The sequence below is a fragment of the Anomalospiza imberbis genome, chromosome 4, assembly GCF_031753505.1.
Source record: "Anomalospiza imberbis isolate Cuckoo-Finch-1a 21T00152 chromosome 4, ASM3175350v1, whole genome shotgun sequence".
Taxonomy (NCBI): domain Eukaryota; kingdom Metazoa; phylum Chordata; class Aves; order Passeriformes; family Viduidae; genus Anomalospiza; species Anomalospiza imberbis.
This window is the reverse complement of record NC_089684.1, coordinates 39,487,945-39,509,821: the sequence shown is the minus strand read 5'-3', so window position 1 is coordinate 39,509,821 and position 21,877 is coordinate 39,487,945. Positions and strand designations below refer to the sequence as shown.

The window sequence follows — 21,877 nt, the reverse complement described above, 5'->3', positions numbered from 1 at the left end:
ACATGTGGGACACCAGTTAAGCACAAGGGTGAGCAGCCTGGTTTTCACAGCAGTTTGAAGAAATCTGGTAATACACTTATCAATAACTAGTGAATCGGAATAAAGAAGGCTAAGTGTTTCACAAAAAAGGGTTTGAAAATAAATCTGATAACTGATAATTTGTGTTGGCTTAAGAGTGAGATTTGATATCAGTAGGTTATACTCTGGAAAAAAGAATGAAAATACTGTAAACCTTGGATACCCATTTTATTATCCCTTGTACTCTGCAGAGATCATTATGTACTACATTCACTGTTGTTCACCAGGTCTTGCTTGCAAAACTCTATTAATATTCCAAATCTCATTAAAAAGTGCATAGAGTAGTACAACAGGACAGACTTCCTAAAGAAAATCAAATTAAATCATTGGCAATGAAAACAGGAAACCTTAAACCTCTCAAGAAGAGCAATCTGAAACTGCTGCATGAACTTTAAAAAAGGAGGCAATCTTCATACTTTAATCTACTTTGCTGTAAAATTAAAGTCCCTAAGCATTTTGGTGCGTGATGCATTAAGCAGTTACTTCACATATTAATGCGTTTTGTACATAAAGTGGAGCGGCCAGGAGAAATAAATAAAGAGATTGTAAAAAAGTTCTTTAAGAAATTAATGTCAACTCCGACTGCTTCTGTTCTTTTTATTAGATTGTCACCTTTGAAGCTTATGCACCATAAAAACTGCCAGCCTGGCCACTTTGAGAAGAAGAGATTGGGGTTTTGTGTGTTTGTGCATTTTGACATATGCCCCCAGCCTCTTATTTTGCTAAGATAAATTTCATTGTCAACTCAGGACATCAAAGGGACAAATCCCACAGGAGATTAACTATGGACAAAGGCAGGAAAGTAAATAATTATTTCAAATTACAAAGGCATTTTTAAAATCAGGCTTAAAACTGTAGGGAAGAGGAGGGAAGAAACACTCACATCATTCCTTCTGTTACCACAGGGAATGGGAAGAAACAGTAAAGGAGCTTTAAAGAAGTTTAGTCAGGGCTGGGAATCAGCCCATGGGCCCTGTGGCACCTCATCCTGAGCTCTGTGCTGGTGCTGGTTTATTCTCCTGATCTATCAACATTTTGATCTGACACTAAGAGGAGATCTGCTATAATTTCCAAAAAAAAAAAAAAAAAAAAAAAGAAGAGATTTAGTGAATAAGATGCCAAGAGTTATGGGCAAGATCTTCTCTGGCAGTGAGTCTAAAGGCTCTTGAGAGGATCTTAGTGACTTATTTAACTGCTGGCAACTGCAAAATGTGCACCACTTCCAAGCCCTCGGAGCAAGTTGTCACTTCTCATCCATAAAAGCTCTGAAATTCATCCCTCCTCTCTCAGTCTTTACTGAAATACTTCAGCTTATGATTATGTTTGTTTTATTTTCAGCAACTTTTAAGTATGCCCACCCCTGTGCCGTGTGTGTCTGTATTACCTGTATTTGCCTGCAGCTCCATCTCCTCCAAGGACAGTAGGTTCACATCACATTTTACCTACTGCTCACATCATTCTATAACCTTCTTCTTCCTGCATTTCTCCTCTCACTCTATTTTCCATGCAGTTTCTCATTTTTCATTACATATGTTCAACTTATTATCACATGTATCTAATACTCTCATCTCCAAGAAGAACCTCAGTGAACAAAAACAATGCATGAGAACAGTATCTGGTCACTTAAAGAAAAAATATCCCAATTTTAATGTAGCTGCTTTTCCAAGCATAATTGACAGTAACACTTCTGATGTTTTCAGTTTCATGACTGTGAACCAAGTCATCAGTATGTAAATATTTTTCTGTATGACTCAGAGTGATTATGTTATTTATTTCTGTCATCATAATGGCTGGGTTTAGATGGAGCAAGAACAGATCCTGGCACACTCTGATACACTAACACATAAAATACAAAGAGAATTTTGCATCTTCTTTCTTATCCATCACTTGAACACCTCAGGGTTTGAAAATTAACTCCTGTGATTTTATTCCAGCTCTTATTGATTTCACTTGGAAATTCCATCTGATTTTTGTCTCAGCAAGAACTGCAGATTAGTTGGGCCAGTGTCAGCTCTTCTCTGGAATTTTGTTGGCAATCTAAAGACAGAGTTGAGACATGAAACTAAAAACATTAATTCAGCATACAGAGCAAGATTGATTTGTTTTCTTTTTTTCTTTCTCCCTAAATTCCCTTAGTCCTTCTCTATTGGGGCTGCAGTTTCAGTCTGAACCTTAGCTTCAAAATCATATCATGTTTAAAAGATAGGCTCCACTTTGGTACAGTACCTAGGGCATAAAGTGCAAGATTTTCATTAGTAATAGAATTAAAAACTCTCTTTCCCTAACAGTGAGATTCTAAGCACACTTGCTACTTGTCATATCTTTTTTCCCTGCCTCTCCTCCCTCTGGATGGGGCATAGGCTCATTAACTATTTCATGGACCTGCTGCTCTGTTTGGCTGCACTGCTGGCAACAGGGAACTGACCTTAATGGACCTGACCTGGAAGCACAGCTAGACATACAGAAATCTAAGGAAATAGGCCACATCCTTGTCTGCTTCCTATGGTGAGAGGGTTGAAACAGTCCCATGTAGTCCTATGAAGTCCCATGCAGTCCCTGGAGTTCCCACATCTGCATCTGTTCCAGCCAGGATATCACTAGAATCTGTCACAGCTCTGACAGAGCAAATCCCAGCATGAAAGGCCCATCACGGCAGAGACATTTCCATCCTTGCCATGCCCTGTGTAATGGCCACTTACAGGGAACTGCACATGTATGAATGTGGTAACAACTCTGCACCATCTATTTCCTCCCAGCAAGATCATTCCTCTTGTAGGTTCTGAACTGTATTTGTCATGAACTGCAGCCAGCACTCTGAGTTTCTCTCTTGCAAGAGAAGAGAACAAGTTTGCTATGGAATTATCTTTTTTTTTTTTTCATTATTTAGATTTCTGCTATTCTTAACAGATCTGTGTGGCCCTTTGCTCAGCAGTGAATTTCATCAGTGACAGCAAACTCATAAGAGAAAACCACAGCCTTCAGAGTGAAAGCTGAGACATGAGTATCAACAAAGTTTTGGTACACATTAAACTGTAATAGCATAAAGATATATATATTTAGACACTAAAGCAGGCTTATGCATTTTGATTTTTCCCCCCTGTTCCAGTCTTTTAAATTAATTTAATGCTTGTATATATTTACCTTGATTTTTGGTAATTAATATGCGATTATCTGCTGTAGACCAATCCTTTACAAGGAATGATGATTTGCTGCTTGGAATCTGTGTTTACAATTTTTATTATCAATCTTTTGGGGCTGTCATAAACACCAGTAATCCCCAGTTGCTCTGGCAGGGTCCTTACAATTTGTTTTATATGGCAGATTGGCTCAAGAGGTGGCCACAGAACACAGGGTTATTTATTCTGAGAGACACAAGGCTTCTTGTGGAGATGATGAAACTATAATGGCTGTAAGGAATGGAAGTGATGCTAATCACACAAAAAGGTAGCTGTAAATAATACATAGGCAGTGCTGTACTTCCTGGCTCCTCTCACAACAGGGCACAGTATTAACTATTTTCTGTGCTAGCCTAATGTGGGATCTTGAGGAGAACAACATAGCTACAATGAAAGGATATGTATTTATGTCAAATATGTGATGCACATCTCCATTTTTCAACACATAACATTCATTCACAAAACACAAACTACTCTGAGAGAAGCATCTACTGAAAACTCTTGCCAAAACATTAATAAACACAGGTACAAGGTGAAGAACTGAAATGAATTGACCAAGCAGCCACAGACATATTCCATGCATTTCCACGGCTGAGTTTTAAAATATTTTTAAAGGAAGAAGCATGGTAAATCATGTGGAATTTCTCACTATGACACACAGTTGCAGATGAGTTACTTATGGCTTGAAACCAACACTTTCACCAACACAGCCTTCTCTTTGAAGTAGGTATTATTGCATTGACTGACAGGAAGACACAGCCTGAGTATCACTCAGTGAAAATCTGGCTCTACTGAAGTACCTTCTGGGTTAATCAGGAGAAGAATCTGACCAACTGTGCAAAGCCTGGCTAGCACACCTCATTTATGTCATTGCAGTCTCCTGCCACTTCCCAGTGGTGGGAAGTAGATTAAACTAAACTCCTTCATTACAGTCCCCTTCTGCCTTGTGAGAGTCTTGATTACTCACCCCATGTCTCAGTTGTGCATCTGACCACGGGTTCACAACACCTGCAGATGGAGGAGGCGGCACTGGCCTCCTGCCACAGTGTCTGAGAGCTGTGAGGAGTTACCTTTTTGACTTCGTACTTGATGGCCAGCTTCACGCGGCTCAGGGACGCTCGGTGCCTCTGCGCTTCCACCGGCTCCGCGTTCAGATCCCCATTCAGAATGGCCTCCACCTCTTCCGAGTCCCGGCACAGATCCAGGACACCAACCACGAAGTCCTTGCACTGCATGGACAGCTTGCGATAGTCGTTCTGGAACAGGAAGGGGACAGAAAATGGCCCGTGACAAATGTGCTTAAGAGTAAATGGTGAGAAAAAAAGGACCTGTACAAGTTGATAAAAGTGAAGTGTTTGATTTTTACTGTGTCAAGTTTGGAGTGTATCAGATATTACAGAATTTTCATACAGCAGAATCATTCATTCTCTGACACAAGGTGAACACCTAACAGCAGCTGTTTAACAGAGCATGGGAACATGGGAATATGTACCATTATATAAAAATAACCTGGATGGGCAACAAGGGCCAGCTGAAAATATAAGAATTTCACAAACCAGCACTATCAAAAAAGTAACCTCACTCTTGCAAAAACTTTGCTGACAACTAAGGAAATAATTGAGGCTACAATGTCTTTCAGGCTCTGAGGCTACAAATATCTTTCAGCTCTTTCTACACTGCTGAAGTGGGTGATTAGTCATTACTCTGATAACACCAGGTACAGTTCTCCCTATTATCTTTTCCACCTTCTGCTTCCCACCTTCCCTTGGAACTTCTCATACCCAACATTTGGCACGATGGGCTACAAAGTAGCTGCATAGAGTAACTGCAAGACAAACTTGGACGCCAGCCTTGTGGGCAAAATACCTCAAATTTCCTGTAAGAGTGCTCTGGAAAGAACAGGAGAATTCATCTTCCATACCTGTTTAGACTTTCCAAGGACTATCATATATGTCAGCATCAAATATTTGCCTCTCTCTAATCTTCTTCCTCCTCTGACAAAACATTTGTGGCTGCATTTCAGAATATTTAGCTAACTCTGTAAAGCATACCTGTCTGAAATTTTGCCTGTACTTCTGTTTACACTTGTAAATGTTTCCCACCACCTCTGTGACATTACCTATAAACTCTTATCTTGATCTCTGCTTCAGCAGAAACCTCAGTCTTCATTTTTGTGTCCATGTCCTCTCAGACAGATTCCTAGAAGTTCCATATCTGAGATGTGTACTCTGATTTCCTCACATGAGGCTACAGCTGGAGGAGGAAACTTGACTGAATCTGCCAATTTTACCTTCAGTGTCCAAGTAGAAACAGCACAACCACCTTTTTCAATTACTCCATAGCTTTTCTTCAGTTTTTTTTCCTCTGCCAGGCCACCAAAACACTCATTTGAGCCCTCTGCCTCTCCATTTTTTGTGCTGTACTGTCCATTTCCAGACACTGCTTTTTCAAAATCACTTTTTGAGGGTGCAGATTTTCATTTAGAGGTGCCTGTTGTCTCAAAAATGTTTCCTTACTGCTTCTGCCCTCATAATTTTCTCACTTAATCTTTTTTTTTTTTTTCACTTAAACCCCACTTTTTCCTCCTTTCCCAAGTAATTTTACCTCCTTGTACTGGTAGTTTTGCTAAATTTTCAACTTAGTATCTACACAATGAGACAGAGAAACTAAGGTGCTCTCAGTACTTTCAAATTATTTTGGAAAATGATGGGAAAAGAGGCTGTATAGGGTAAGTGCAAGAATCAGCCATCATTCAGATATGAATCAAAATGAAACATTGCTGGAGACAAACAAATACTCCTAGAAGTTGTGTTATTACACAAGACTAACATCCATGATACAGACTTGGAAAAATCCAGTCCTAATCACAGACCTTAACAGGATCCTGTTATTTCCTTTGGTCATAGAGGACAAATTAATTCAGTTGTCAGTGAAGCAACAGGATGTAAGGTTATTTTAGACTTGTTTTTGGTAACCAAGGAGAACAGGACAGAAGAGCCAATTATAAAAATAATACTGGGATGTGTGATTAAATTCAGTGAAGGGATAAGGAAGCTTATGTATGACCAAGATTTAGGACTTTGAAAAAGGCGAAGTCTCATAAAAAAGCTAATCAAGGGAGGGAAATATACTTGCCAGCATGGAGGTCTGAATGCAGATGGAGCTTTTACATGAAATGTGATTAGATCTCAGACACTACAAAGATAAAAACCTTGCAAAAGAAGACTCCAGGATGGTGGCTAGAAAATAGCAGCAGTCAAAAAAAAAAAAAAAGAACAACAAAGAGGAACAGTCTTCATCATAGAGGCCAAAACTCTAAGTATAACTGCTAGAATTCAGGTTATCAAGAATATTAAGCAAAGCACCACAAGGTGACACAATGTAAAAAGAAGATGGGGATTTTATTCACTGAAGGAAAAGGAGTGACTGAAGACAATCTAATAAAGCTGAAAACGATACCATGCCTTTAGTTTATTCAAGTCCTATGTTGTTTATATTTTTTCCACAAAAGAATTCCTAAATATTGGTGAGAACTTGAACACCCTTCCTTAAGCATTTAACTTCAAGCAAGAGTTGCTTACACATTTCACTATAGCTAAAGGAAGTATTTACTGAAGGAGGTGGCTGAACAAAAGCCATGAAAATCATCAGACAGACCTTAACACTAACTCTAGCAGTCCAAAGTAGCTGTAAATTTGCTGTTCTAAGTGCATGGGAGGATACACTTCCTGCAGTGACTTCAGTAATAAATAATACAGCATAACTAAAAGAGAAACTACATTCTTTCTCACCTGAATTTACAGGCACTTTTGACTTTACCAAGAAAAAAAAAAGTATTGGTTTTACTATTATTTGTATCTAACCTACAGTCTAAAGTGATATCTTATTAAGTTTTCCTAAAGTTTAGTTTAGATGGTTTTCTATTATTCAAGTATTTTATGACATAACACAACCCAAATTTTCTCCTTGTATGAATGAACATGGGCTGTCCAGTTGCAGGGAGAGGCTTCAATTACAAAGTGTTTTCTCATTCTTTTGCTAACTGTGAAGAAATAGAAGAAGAAATAGTGAATTTCTAATACTTAGGAAATAACAAGTTATTTCCATGCTTTGCATGTTTGTCTACCACAAAAGTTACCCAGATTTCTTCCAATAGCAGTAGAATAACAGTAGAGACGTGACATGTTTCTTCATTGGTAGATGCACCATTTGCTTATAAAAATTATGCTTATTGCCAGATAAGATTAATGATATAATGGATGAGTTTTTATTCTGTCAAATTTAAGGATTAAACACAGCCTACATTATTCACAAATGCTTTTATGAGAACTGAAAACCAGTATGTGCATTCTTAATATCCCACTCTGGCTATGAATCTTATAGCAGGAAAACTTGTCAAATTTCCCTCTCCAGGTCTTTATTTACCTGTGTATTAGCAAATCAAATTTATCCCAGTCTATCTGATTGCTTTACAGAATTAAACAGACAAACAGTACCTGATTCTCAAACAACCTTCTACCTCTAGGGTGTTTTGTGAATATCAGAAATTTTAATCTGTGGTCCCAGTCATCCAAATCACCTCTGCTCACTCCTGAGAACATACAAATTAAGCTACCAGATAAACACTAACAGTTGCACAAACATCTTTGTAACATCAAAAAATATCAGCCTGCACCCTGCATTTCCCAGGTTTCACAGGTGACTCTGGCACATTCGGGGCAACTGATGACGACTGGAATTGCAAAGCTGTGTCTCACAAGCAGTTTCAGTGGACTCTGACACACATCAAAAGCTGGATCTCAGCCTGCCCAAATTTATGTGCTCTGTTCTCACTCATAACATCAAGCACTGCCCTGTGAATTTGTTTGGTGTCTTGACAAAGAACATATTGGTCTGTGTGCAAAGAATGAAGCAACATACAGAAAACCTTCACTTAAGATTTGCAACCACTGCAAAGGAAATTTATACTGAGCCATCACATTCTGTTAAACAAAATGTAGGGATCTGTGTTCTGTTAGAGAAGCCACACTCCTGCAAGCACCAAAGTTCACGAGCAATGCACAACTAATTCACAGTCATTATACTGAATCATAAATTTATGTTATTATCTGGCAAACGGCCACTTTGAAATCACATATATGGTGAGTTTGCACATGTAACTGTATATGCAAAGAAAGCACATAATTGCACTAATGGTTATGGATCTGAGCCCTGTCCTTTCAAAAGCTGGGCCTAAACCTAGATCAAGCTTGAACACTCATTGTTAGTTCAGCTGGGATATCACTATGTAAATTTACTTGGAACACTGACAGATTCTGCTTTTAGATGCACGTCCACATCTTCCGTTGGTTCAGTAGGAGCTTTTAGAAAAACTGGGAACGGGGATTTATCCTATAGAAAGCAGGACTACAACCTTTTTTGATCCTTGTCAGAGCAATTTCAGCTGGGAGAACTGAGCTTGCTTACACAGGACAGTATTTAGTTGAAAGCTGGTATAAAGAGATAACCACGGGGCTTTTTAGCTACCTTGTCCTCTCTCTCCCTATGGTGACTCCAAAGGAAGGTTCCATCAGCTGTTCTGACTGCCAGAAATCCTCCCTTTCCTGGGCAGTAACAGCTTTAAAGTTCTCAGGGAGGAGGGTGAATATCATATAACTTTAGTAACCCAACCCTGACATTCCCCAAGCCAAGCTGCAGTGGCCATGGTCTGCTAAAAATAGGAGAACAGAAAAACATAAAAATCAGAAATATTTGTATTGCAAAGTATTTTGTGGTGTTACTGGAAAGGAAAAGATAATTCTCCAACTGTGGTAATGGTGACTTTTTACATTAAGACAAGAAACAGTTCCAGTTTTTACAATTTGGTAGCATTCCTGACCAAGATCAAACTGAAATTCCTGATGTCATCTGAAATCCAACAGGCAATCCTTGGAATTAGGAGACATGGGGGACAAGGAACACCAAGTAAAGTCAGAGAAATACTGTACTCCCTGCTCTGGCCATGAGAGAATTGAATAGAGGAATACATGGGAAGACGATAAGTGGATGCAAAGATCAAAAAGGAGTAAAACCATCAAGAAGAAATAAATATAATAGATGAAGAGCAAAAGGACAAACAGCAGGTTGAAACAAGGATTTCACAAAGGGAAGGAAGCTTGGAGATTAAAGAAGTAGAATTAAATGGTCTTTAGGGCTCCAGTTTCTTAATCTATTTTTATTAATTTTCAGTACTTTTTTTTTGGCTAGGTGTCTTGCATCTTCCAAGAAAAATCAGGGCTCTGTGGTTTCTTTGAATCCTTTCTCCTTACTTCCAAAAGGAGACTAAAACAAAATCCTAAAAAACAGTGGAATTAATCAGGTTTTCTTGAGGAACTGACTGTCATGAAAGAATGGCCTAAGTCACCTTCCCACATTTCTAATTTACTTGTGCAAACCCTGGTTTGTGCATTAGGATTTCTTAGTGTAAATATTAAGCAAGAAAGGCAGACAGGACTTTGCATATGCAATGGATGTTAGGTTCAATTTAACAAGCATTTACCAGGAAACTTGGCCCTCAGGTGTTTTTAAACAGGTTCAACCTATGCTCTTTCTCTGTGGGAAAACCACTCAGAACAGTATTTTCTGTAGGAGTGCTCTGCATCCTGGAAGCGGAGCATGCACAGGAAACATTATGGGCCTTAATATTCCATAGATACTGAGAATAAATAATGATTTAAATAGATTTGTCCATTTCTTTGTTGTAAGGGAGATTAAGTATTTTGCCCATTTTTCTCCACCCTGAAACAGTTCTGCTCAGTGCTGTGCTACAGATTGAATTTGAGTGGAATACTTGAGCATTTCCAATGATGATCCTAGGGAAGAGTGCAGCAGAAGTCTGCAGGAATGCAAATGCTGGATTAGAAGCCTTCTCCTCTAGGATGTGACAAAGCACACAACTTATCAGCCAAACACTTTCAGATGACAGATCTGTAGAGAAGAAAGCACTGAAAAAGGAGTTACAGATGGGAGGAACTCCAGGGAAACACTCAGCTCTCCTATCAGGCTTGATAGAAACAGAAGGAAAAAAAAAGAGGTGAGTGACGTCAATGAGGAGAGTAATTACTTCGCTGGAATGTTTTGACATTGATGAGAAGCTGAAATTTCCATGCCAGCATGGAGTCAGGAACAATTTTTACTGTAGATGCCAAAAGTGAATCATCTGATACACCTGGCAAGGTTAGTAGCCATGTAAGTGCTATCCAAAAATACTGAAATCTGTGAAAACAGTGATCTTGGGGTTTTAGGGATCCCAAAGTAGGAGGGAATTACCATTTTGAAAACTGAAATAATTTTTTTAAGCTGTGGTTTGAAATGAGAAGCTCAATCAAAAAATTTCACCTTTTCTCTTCCAAAATGTCAAACTACTTGTCTTTCTGATGAAATTTGTATGCATGGTATTAGTACCTGTGAGATGGGAGTCTCCCATGAATTTCTATTTCCACTGTAATTTTTCTATGCAATTCTAATCATCTACATCCTTGCCTAACAAAAACACAATGCAGCTTGCCCTAATTGAGCTTTTGGTGGCAGGGTAGCTTTTCCTCTGAGGAAAAAGAAAAATCTGACATTTTCCCCCAAATAAATACATTGAGGAAGTATTCCATTAATTTGCCAGGTTACACAATACACAGCATGATATGAATGAGTTCCTTCAGCAAAGAAAGGGGAGGAAGGGTTTAAGCTGAATTTTACACTTCATCAGTGTGTGTTATAATACATTCTTCATAATGAATGTATTATAACACCTTCTCACCACTGAAAATTTATTTTTAAATTCTATTTTAACTCACTCAGCTGAATATGGACCTATTCTTTCTCAGGATTTTTCTTCCTCTTCTGTTAAATTTCACTTTGTTAATTTCTGTCTGCCTTTCTCCAGCTTGTTGTGTATGCCTTCTGAGTACTCCACAGGGTAAGCAGCATTTGCTGCTGTTTGGAGAGGTTAATGCATCTTTTGTCTCTCTCAGATAATTTTGGAAGATATTAAATGAGCAAGTGGTACCCAACACTGGCCTTGCAGAACCCAAATAAAGTTGCTGCTACACCAAGAGACAATGCTGTGAATATTTCTACCCACTGAGAGAAATCTGTCATTCCCCAAGGCAAGCTCTTCTCATTACAAGCAATCTACTGGGGTTTGATACTTGGTGGGGTTTGGCTGCAGGGGGAGAACAGGGGACAAGAGGAAAGGTGGCTGCTATGGTCCCTTTCAAGGTATCCAACCGAACAGAAAAATAATTTAAAAAAGCACTGGGCAACACTTAACTAAGCCATTAATTGTCTGAGGGAGAAGTTGAAATATATAAAGAAGTTAGGGCATTGAAATAAAAAACCAGATAGAGCTGAAAACGAGGTAAGAGAACCAACATCCGTAAGCAGTCTAACAGCGTTTTTGAACATGTGACATTCCTAAAAGGTGCACTCAAAAAAAATCCACTTTGGGTATTCTTAACAATTTGGAGACATCAGTCAAAATGGGTACAAATTAAGAAGAGGAAATAAGGTCAGCGCTGCAGTGCCCCCAAGAAAAGCAAAATGTTTCTGCTTTTTGCACTTAGCATTTGTAACTAAGCATTTGTAACTAATTTGTAACAAATTACTCAGCATTTGTAACTAAGAACAATCCTTGTGTGCTGCAGTAATCAGAATTGCTTTCTGTCTGCTGCAAGGTTATCAGAACGCACACTTTTTCCAGCTTCTAATTTTACCAATTTTCTCCAAACACAGCAGGTGTAAAAATAATTTCATTTCATTAAAAATTCCTTCTAAAGGCTTATGTATCAAGACTAAAAGAGACAATAAGATGAGAGTATTTGTAACTGAAAAAGTAAAAGCATGGGGAATCATTTCAGCATCTAAGGACAACATGAAGTAGCAGCAACTTTAAAACAATAACAAAGACAGAAAAACACAAAAACACCATTACCTTGAATTCTTTTTCAATGTTGGCCAACTTGGCAAGTTCATTGCTGAGTTCGAGAGCAGTGAGCACTGGATCTTCGCTGGACAGGGACAGATAAGCCGGACTGGCCAGTCCTTTGTACGCATTTATTCTTGACCTAGAGTGACTGAAAGAATCATGTTTTTGCTTCTCTGTACAGTCATTACATTTGCAGAAATAATCATGAGGCCTTTCTATCCTTGCTCCTTTCATCAACAGCATGTGCACAACTTCGTATTTTTGGCAGTGGGCGGCTAAAATTATGGGAGTGATGTCTGGAGAAAAGCGGGTACCGTCTTCGTCATAGGAATAAAAATCATCATCCTGGAGCTCCTGCTCACAAGGGCTCAGAGTCAGTCGCTTATTTACTGAAAACCCAGGATGATTCAAAATTGCTTCCACTATCCTAATGTAACCCTTGCTGATTGCGAGCAGCAGGGCATCTCCAATCCGTGCCAGGTTCTCTTTTTTTAACAGAAGCTCCGTCACTTCCAAATGTTCATTCCCCACAGCAAGCTGCAAGGCGTTTTGGCCCATGTAGTCAACGCAGTTGACATTCAGTGTCTTTGACTCCTCCAGCATTTTGCGCACCACGGGGATGTTCCCGTACTCGGCAGCATCCAGGAATCGCTCCTCCTCGGCCGTCAGGCTTGTGCCCCTGTTGTTGAACATGAAGGCCGGGCCCCGAATGGCCTGTCGCCTTCCCTTCTCCCTCATCATGGTCATACGCCTCAGGGATGGGCTCTCTTCGATGTACCTAAGGAGAAAACAAGGAAAAGGTAACAAATTTTCACTATGGTGGTAATTTGTAACTTCCAATCCTGTGGCTGCAACAACTTATTTTCTCCCTTGTCCTTTGCCCATTTCCTGACAAGCAGTATCCTGTATTGGGATAGCTCTTGCTTGTCTGCAATCTAAAGGCACTCACAGGCTCATTGCCTTGGGTCTCTGCTGTTCTCTTAGCATGGCCAATATTTACCAACATTTTTCATTTCTTTTAAGACATCGATCCTCTTCAGAAATCCCTCCCATATATAAAATGAAAACTCATCTACTATACTGATTTCAGTAGTAATTAATATTACCCATCACAGGCATTCAAGCTGATGGTATAAGTAAGGCAATACTTAATGCTTACCACATTGTAGATCACATAAAAGTGAGGTGGAAACACATTTTCTTCAGGATGTCTTGCCTAACAACACATGATGAAGCCTGATCACAGCTTTTTGTGTTACTACTAGAAATGTTAAACCTGGAAGCTTCTACTCACAAGTCACTTTGGTCAAATTACAGATTTTTGGAAAACAGTACTACATACATATTCAGCAGACTTTCTGCAACTAAACTGCTCACAGGTTCCAGATACCAGGAGTCATCCAGTACAGACTGGGATGAGCTCTCACTCCAGTGGACTCCTGCAATGCTGTGGATTGTGTTGGGCCTGTTTCTACATTACCCATTTCAGGAACTGAAAGGGTCTGTGTCTACATTCTTGTACCATAATTTAAAAAATAATGGGAAAGTCAAAGAGTTAAAGAATGAAAATTGGGATAACTGCTGCACTAGAAAGAGGAAACATGGGTGTAGGAAAGTGAGATGTTTTAAAGGAAAATAAGAACCAGGGAACCCATGAATTCTCCACAGAAACCAGTCGCAAAAGAAGAAAGAGGGAGGAAAGAGAAGGGTAACAGGTGAAAAGAATGGGTGAGCAAGCTAATTTGGCAAACACAGAAACTGGAATTATGAACCAGTGAATGTACTGAGAGAACAGGCAGATTGGATGCTGAGCTGGATCTAGCAAGGCAAGGAAACAAGAGAGGGGTGGGGAAGTTCAGAGCAGTGAGACTGGATAGAAATTGCAAAGAGAAGGGACCTAGGATGAGAGGCTGAGGAACAGACAGTGCCTAGCTGGAGAAAACTGCAGCAGGAGACAACTGCCTGGCAAGGTCTGAAACAGAATAGAAGGGATCAGGCTACAGTCGACACAGCCGGGGGAAGAACACAAGCATTGTGCCTGCCAGAGCAGAGGCCAAAGGCCTGAAAATGTACTCAGGATACCCTAACCTTCCTTCACCACCATCTGCACATAAATATGAAAACAGTCAGCAATCTCCCTTGCCTTTTCTAGTCCAGCTCAACAGCGAGGAAGGCAGCCTTCAGCTGCTATCAGTTAATCCAGTAGCTCAAGGGGTAGACCTCACTTGAGATGATTTGATGGGCATGGAGACACCAAGTACTGCTGATAAACAATATGACTTAATGGAGGGTGTGCTTTGAATACATATAACACACTATATATATATATATATATATATATATATATATATATATATGTATATATATATATGTGTGTGTGTGCATGTGTATATATATATATATATATGTATATGTACACCCAGTACATAAAGAGACCTTTCCAGTTCCAAATTTGTTTCTTAGGTCCTACGTGCCTCTGTTCCTCATCTTTAGAAAAAAAGAACAGTTGGCTCCCATCTTACAGGAGCATTGTGAATTTTTTTTCTTTCACTTTGCTGAAAAATTCAGACACAGGAGTAAAAGCCCAGACAGAAAAACTGAAAAGGAAATTAATCCTTCTCCCCTCAGTGAATTAGAAGAGATGTGAGTCCATGTAATGAATGCCAAGGGCAAAACAAAATATTAAACAGCCCTTTTTAAGCAAACCCTGTCAGTCTTCAAAAAGGACAGAACCAAGGGAAAAATGCCACATGCACCTTTGGGCATGCAAGGGCTCTATAAAGTGGACACAGCTGCATGGGCAGCTTTGGAAGGTAAACATCCAAACTGATGCAGGTTCAAATCCACAGAGAAACAGCCTCCTAAGTGCCGGTGGGTGTTGTTTTTTGGTTTTTGTGCTCAATAATGAGCTTTGCTCTGTTGACACTGCACAAAATACGCCCACTGCCATCACTGGATGCAGCACTGCCAGCTAGGAGATTTCATTGGGCATAACTAATTCCATTTGTAAGGATAGGCCTGCCCTTCCAGCTATCTACATCAAAATATACAATTTTAATCACTTTATCACAGATACAAACCTCCTAAAAGCCAGTCCAAGCCCTGAGCATTTCAATGAACACAAATGTGCAGCTCAGTTTCACATCAAGCAAAGAGACTGTGAAACTCATTAGCAAGGGCAGGTCTCTCCTGGGATGAAGCATTTGATCTTTTTACCTTGTTATCTGTGGCTGGCATTTTTAGACTACCTGAAATAGCCTGAGTGACACCACAGTATAGGCAATGCTAACTACTATTCACTTTTTTGAAAGATGTGGCAAAACTGCTCTGGCTAACATGACATGATCCATTCTTTCTTTCTTTCTTTCTTTTTTTTCATTTCTGTATTTCTGTACCACTTTCTTTAAATCTATAAAAAAGGCTGCATAACAGAGAGGATTTGTAACTCTGTTAAACACAGAATTTATTTAATGTCTTAAACCTCAGGCATATTTCCCACTTAGGAGTACTCAGAAATAAAAACTTGAGCTCAGAGTGCATATTGTGAACAGCCACAGTGTGCTGCTATCTTATTCCCCAACAAAATCAGAAGTAAAACCAGGTACCTTGTCTTGTCATAGTTTCTTTTTAAACAAGATCTTATTGTCTTTTTTGCTGTTACACTTCCACTTATCCTCCACATCCAAAATCACACAGATACAGAAATGTAGTGTTTACTGTAATGTTATGAAGAAAAAAATTATAGACATTAAAAATGTAACAAAGACAAAACAAATTGACTCATGCTGACTTCTTGCTTTAAGAAGACTCTAAACTACCACTTTGAATCTCATTTATCTTTTACAAAATACACAATACATTTGTTCTTATATACTCCGTTTAATTTTTCAGCATATTTTGAAATACGACATTTATTTTCATTTTATCTGCCTTTCTTTCAAACCCCACTATCTGAGTGATCACTGAGGTGATTCATCTGACTTCTGCAGAGACACATATCTTTTCAAAAGTGTCCTTTCAAGAGTGGCTTCCTAGGAAGGAAGATATCCTTAACTGTAAACATTGTGACAGAAATGATGTATCTGATGTTGCTGCAATACCTTCTCAAAGTAAAGATGAACGGTGCTTGGTATTTTAATGACTAAAATATTGCCAAGACATCTCCAAAAAAATGAAGAGCAAAAAATCTTGTGCAGCACCACAGGGCCATGAGGCTGCTGTGTTCATCCACACTTCTCCCCTCTTTTCTTCCACTTTTCCCTCAGAAAATTCAAAGGCCTTGAAGCCAGCATAGCTCTGGTCAGAGTAATGCATGCAACAATCAGGTACAAGGTCTCCTATTTTCTGCTTTCCTTTTCTTACCTTCAATATTTTTAGCTATCCCAAAGTATGAATAAAATAGTCAGAATTTTAGTTTTAAGTGTTTGACCATTTTCAGTGGTTTTTTTATGTATTATTTGCCATCTGAAATAATCAAATCAGCAAAATCTCAAGTTGCATCTCTCAACATTATTAGACTCACTTTAAAATATTATTAAAATAGAACTAAGTGTGCATTAATTACTTATGTTCTATTTGCAAACCCTTTAAAGTTCAAATACTCAGCCTTGTCTCTGTAAGGTGCTGACAACCTAATTTAAAAAATTAGGAATTAATTTAAAAAATTAGGAAGGAGAGATGGGAATCACGATGCTCCTCTTCCCAACTGTTTCAAATAGTTGAAAGAACACATACACAAAATATAAAAATATCTGTAGAATGCACGGCAAAAAAACCAACAAAAGAACCAAGTAAGAAAAATGCTTAATTATTCTGTATTAATTAGTTAGTAGAGATAAATAAGGATGGAACTGGAGATCAGTCATGTTAGCTGAATGAAGCACACCTGTCCCACCACATCTGGACACGTTTCACTTGGCCCTGAGCTTGCAGCAGTTAAGCAGGTGTTTTGAGGGACTCGAAAACTTCACTGGAAAGAAGGAAGAATGTCAATAATTGTACAGAAACTTTCAGGATCATTCATTCCCCAGCTCTGCTTTGCAGCAGAACTCCCACACGAGTGAGGCTAAGGCTCCTAAAGGAGCACATCACCTTTCAAGACCTTTACTTAATGACAGAGCAATGCTGTGTGCACTCTGAACAATTAATTGGTTCATTACAGACCTGGGAGATAAAACACAAAAACCTATCCTACATTATAACATGTTTATGCTTACCTCAAATAATTTAATCTAAAATGTACGACCTTCATATGGGAAATAAAAAATCATTTTAAAAAAGATTTTCCACTGAACAATCAATGTCCACTTGTCTCCTGTTTTCTGCACACATCACATTTACTGTGACCTTACATTGCATCATATCCTTGCCTGGTCAGAGTTATTCCTACAAGGAATGTACAAAGCAAGACATTTGAGCAGCAGAGCAACTGCAAAGGGCTGGAAAATGCACAACAATCCCTCTGCTTCTGCCATGGACTTTTTCAATTGCAGGTTTCTACTCTGTTACTCTACCTATCCCTTTTCATGTTCAATCTAGAACTGCAGCAGAAAAGAAATGTGGGATGAAGAGTTGACCTGAGAATTCCTTTTCCTTATCCAGCTCATTATCTACAGCAATCCAAAGGATTTATAGTCTTGTTTCTAAGTCTACTTTTTAACACTGCACACAGCATAAGCAATTTTAAAGGAAAGGAGAGTAGCTAGGAGATTTTATCCTAGGTCTTCCCAGATCCATAGAGCAATTTGTGCTGAAGAACAGGCTGTTACTCTCCCTGAACTATCACATGCAATAAGAGATGGCATCGACAATTTACAAGCAGTTTACCCCCTTGCTAAACTACAGTACATTAGTGATCCTGATTCCGTTCTAGCCCTGAAAAGGAAATGCAGTCCAGTGGTAACAGACAGATCTGATAAGTACATAATGCCAACTGCATTTAAAAGAAACGACACTGGAGTCAGCTGAGCAGCAGATGCAGATTGTGCCTCTTGTTCCGCCAAAAGTCACCTCTGAGGTCCCAGTTTTAAAATTAAAGACCCATAATTGCCTTACAAAAGTGCTCAGACACGCACATACACAAGAGCAGCGTTGTAGCTAATGACTCCTGAGATTTCTCAAACCAAGCGATCTCAAGTGTTTTATTTGTTACTGTCATAGAAAAAACCAGCTCTTCCATGTGAGGAAGCAGCTCCTGGCTCTGAACAGGACCACAAGCAATGCTGGAGGGGCAATCCCTCATCCTCACTGCCTCTCCCAAAGGAAGGCTTTCCCACCTCTCCAAGCTCAGCTACAGCCATGTATCAGAATGGGACACTGGTAAATTTGTTTCTTCACCACTAAAGCTGGCATCTCCTTCATGCATGTTAACTCATGATCCAAAAAATTTGGGAGTCCCTGCACCAAATCCAAAATGCATTAAATGAGAGCTTCCTTTTCCTTTCTGTGAGCTACTGCCTGAGCTTTCCAGAAGAGGGAGGCTAATTCAGCTGAACAGCAGAACATAAATCAGGCCAGCTGCAAGATCTGACTGAGGTCTACACTCTCCCACTGGTCTGAAACGACATAATCCATCATCCAAAATGCCCTCATGTCATCTCACAGAAATTCTGGCTCCAAACTGGAAAGATTTAGTCCAAAAAAATGGAAAAAAAAAAAAAAAACTACAGTGAGATATCAGGAGGAGGTGTACATGCTCTTAGGGGATGGAACAAACTACTGCCTCATAAAACTACGCAGAGCTTTTTCTGACCATTACCCTTCAATAACTCCTCAAAGGAAAATACCAACCATCTGAATTCCTGTGGGAAAAAAAAGGACTATATATTGATGGCAGGAGGGCATCTATATGCACCCAGAACAAGGCAAACATCTCACCAGGAAAGAATCAAGTTAACAGGGCTGTATCAACAAAGACTTGTAAAGCTCCTTTGAAACTTAGTCCTTTCTTTGTGTTCTATCTCTCCAGCCAGAAAACTACACTGTGATTTTCAGAGAGACTCAGGAAGTCAGGTATCTGATGCCTACTACATTTAATTTACAGGTTTTGTCCACTTTTTTCCCACTGGGGCATATAGTACCCTGTGAAACAAGTATTACATCCAGTCTGCAATCTTAGTGGGAATCTGAGGTTAATTACTTTTTTTTCCAGCAATATTTGGCACAGGAGGGAGCCAGTTGTACACTGACAGGCACCTTGCACAGGCTACTGCTTTCAGAGATTGCAAAACCCAGCCATGTCTGCCTTCTTGGGCAAACTACTTCACATCTTCCTGCCTCTTTCTCCTTACACCTTATGCTGAGTATTTACACTACCAATCCTTCCAGCCAAGGATTCTCCATCTGTGCCTGCTAAAGCCTGGCATGTGTCAATCTGAGCACATCAGGAGCAAGCTGATGCTCATCTTTATCTCATTAACATGCACAATGATTTTAGGCACTAGCACCAAACACAGAATGTTACTCAAGGAGAAAAATCCCACTGCTACGCCAAGGATGACCACAGTCACATAACAGGGAAAATCTAGTTCTGTGTCTTTTGCCTTTATGCCCTAACAGTTCAATACACTCCTACTACATCAATCCATGTCAGCCCTTTTGTCAGTCCATTGGGCTCACAGATTCCCAGGATATCAAGAATTATCTACCAGAAACAATTCCATGAGACAGAGCTCACTCCATGTTCAAACACCTACAGCTGTGTAAACTGAACTCTAGTTTGATCGCCCGTGGTGTAGTACCCATTTCTTCAACACAGGAATGTGTCAACCTCTCTAGAAGGACACTTGGGACCCAGAAGTTGAGGACTCATAGCTTACCAATTCATCTGAGCCAGCTTCAACTGTCTAAAAATAATGTGTCCAAGTCTCTTTTTATGGCAGATAAAGACAGGCACCTCCAAAAAAGAAGATAAATGGCTATGCTGCTTTTCCCACTGCTATTTCTGCTCCCATTCCATCATCTACATGGGAGTCTAGACTAGTAACTCAAGCACAACTAACTTTCTGACAGCTGAAGACATGTGAAAGACTAATTCACTCAAAGTGCAAATTACTGGGCACAGGGTATTTGTGAAGAATTTCTGCACAGGGATGGTAAACCCCACTTTTATTTGTGGTTATACCATTCTAAGCACTGCCCTAATTATTTCTGTATTTTACAGTTGTCTCTATGTTGGTTTTAATTAAGGCTTTTATAAATGCTGACTATCTTCTCTTAAAACTCAGTGTTTGCTATCTGGTAATTAAAATATTTCATTAAGAACTAAACGTTGTCATGAAAATATAAAATAGTCAAGCAATCCTCTGGAGTTAAGTCTACCTAAACTGCAGCATGTTATAAAAATTAGTGAATTATTCATGGACAACCTACATTTTGCAAGTCAGGGAAAAGAAAGTTAACATCCCTACTAGTAAAATTGGATTTATCTGGCAGTAAGTCTAGTTGCATGGGTAGCATCTCTTTATATATCTAAATAGATAGATACTTATGATTGCATATTTGAAAATAAAGATGATAATAGATAGATGCTTATGATTGCATCTTTGGTATTTTGGAAGAGCACATCCAAACAGGATAAGGTGCATCTCCAGAACTAAGGTTTCTCTGCACAGGTGTCGTAGATTTCTGTGGGTAATTTGGTTTTATCTCAGCATAGGTTTTAAAGGTTTGTAAGAATAAGGTGGATGCATTAGCAACGGGTTCTCTAAACCTTAGCTGAGCCAATAATTGGTCCAATTTCTCGGCAGCTGCACTTGCATCCAGGGGGAAAACAAGGAAGGGATGGACTCTTCTCTGCCCCGGCACACACCTGTGCCCGCCTGACGCTGAAGAAGCAGAGCCGCGGGGCTGGGGAGGGGGCGGAGGGCAGGCCGGGGCCGGACCATGCCCTCGGGGCACTCGGTGCCAAGCGGCCGCTGTCTCTGCCGCCCGCGCAGCCGGGGCCGGCCGGGACGGGGCCGGCCGCGCCCCCGGGCCCGAAACTCGCCGGGAGACGCATCCCTGCTCCGGGAAAGTTGCCGGGCGGCCCCCTCCGAACGCCTCCCCGGGCCCCACTTACATGGTGCTGGCAAAAGGGGGGGGCGGGTAGTATCCGTAGGGCTCCCGGAGGGTTTTGACAGCTCTTTGCGGCGGCGGAGGGGGCTCCGGCCCCCCATTGACGCCTCTCCAGCCACGGCGCCGGCGCTGCTGCTCCTCTTCCTCTGCCCCTTCCTCCTTCTCCTCCTGCTGCGGAGGGAAGGTCACTCTCCCCTGCTCCTTGCTCTTCCTGCCCTTGCTCGACATGGTCAGGGTCCCCTCAGGCGGCGGCGGCGGCCGCTGCTCCCGCTCCCGGCCGGCCTCGTCCGGCAGCGTGTGCGGCGGGGAAGGAGGCAGGAGGAGGAGGAAGGAGACACAAGCCCTGCTCGGCGGGGGACAGAGCACCTGGAGAGGACAAACCCCTCACCGCAAACCCGTCGGCAAGTCGGCGCGATGCGCAGCCCGGCAGCGGGAGCCGGGAACTGCCGGGGAGGCGAGCAAGAGACAGGGCTCCCAGCAGCGGCGGCGGCTCTGCCCCCCTCCTCCTCCTCCTCCTCTGCCTGTCATCATCCCTCGCTAGGACGGCATCGTCACGGAGGCAGCGGGGCCACGGAGAGTGCACCCGCCTCCCGCAGCGAGCGCTCCGGAG

General features: G+C 40.6%; 1 protein-coding gene and 1 long non-coding RNA gene across 3 annotated transcripts in view; both read right to left on the bottom strand.

Moving 5' to 3' along the window:
• TRPC3 (transient receptor potential cation channel subfamily C member 3) overlaps nucleotides 1-21,847 on the bottom strand; it is a 33,131-nt gene extending 11,284 nt beyond the window's left edge. For both annotated transcript variants that reach the window (XM_068187948.1, XM_068187949.1), the window contains exons 1-3: nucleotides 21,272-21,847; nucleotides 12,220-12,991; nucleotides 4,325-4,510 (exon numbers count right to left, since the gene is read on the bottom strand). In XM_068187948.1, the coding sequence (XP_068044049.1) occupies nucleotides 4,325-4,510; nucleotides 12,220-12,991; nucleotides 21,272-21,495 (1,182 nt within the window). In that variant the 5' untranslated portion in view covers nucleotides 21,496-21,847. The remainder of the gene's footprint in view (nucleotides 1-4,324; nucleotides 4,511-12,219; nucleotides 12,992-21,271) is intronic.
• On the bottom strand, nucleotides 11,508-12,206 carry LOC137472643 (uncharacterized). The gene is made up of 2 exons (XR_010998334.1): nucleotides 11,876-12,206; nucleotides 11,508-11,837 (listed from the first exon to the last, which is right to left on the bottom strand). It is a non-coding gene; the product is annotated as an uncharacterized lncRNA (long non-coding RNA).
• Nucleotides 21,848-21,877: the final 30 nt, after the last annotated feature.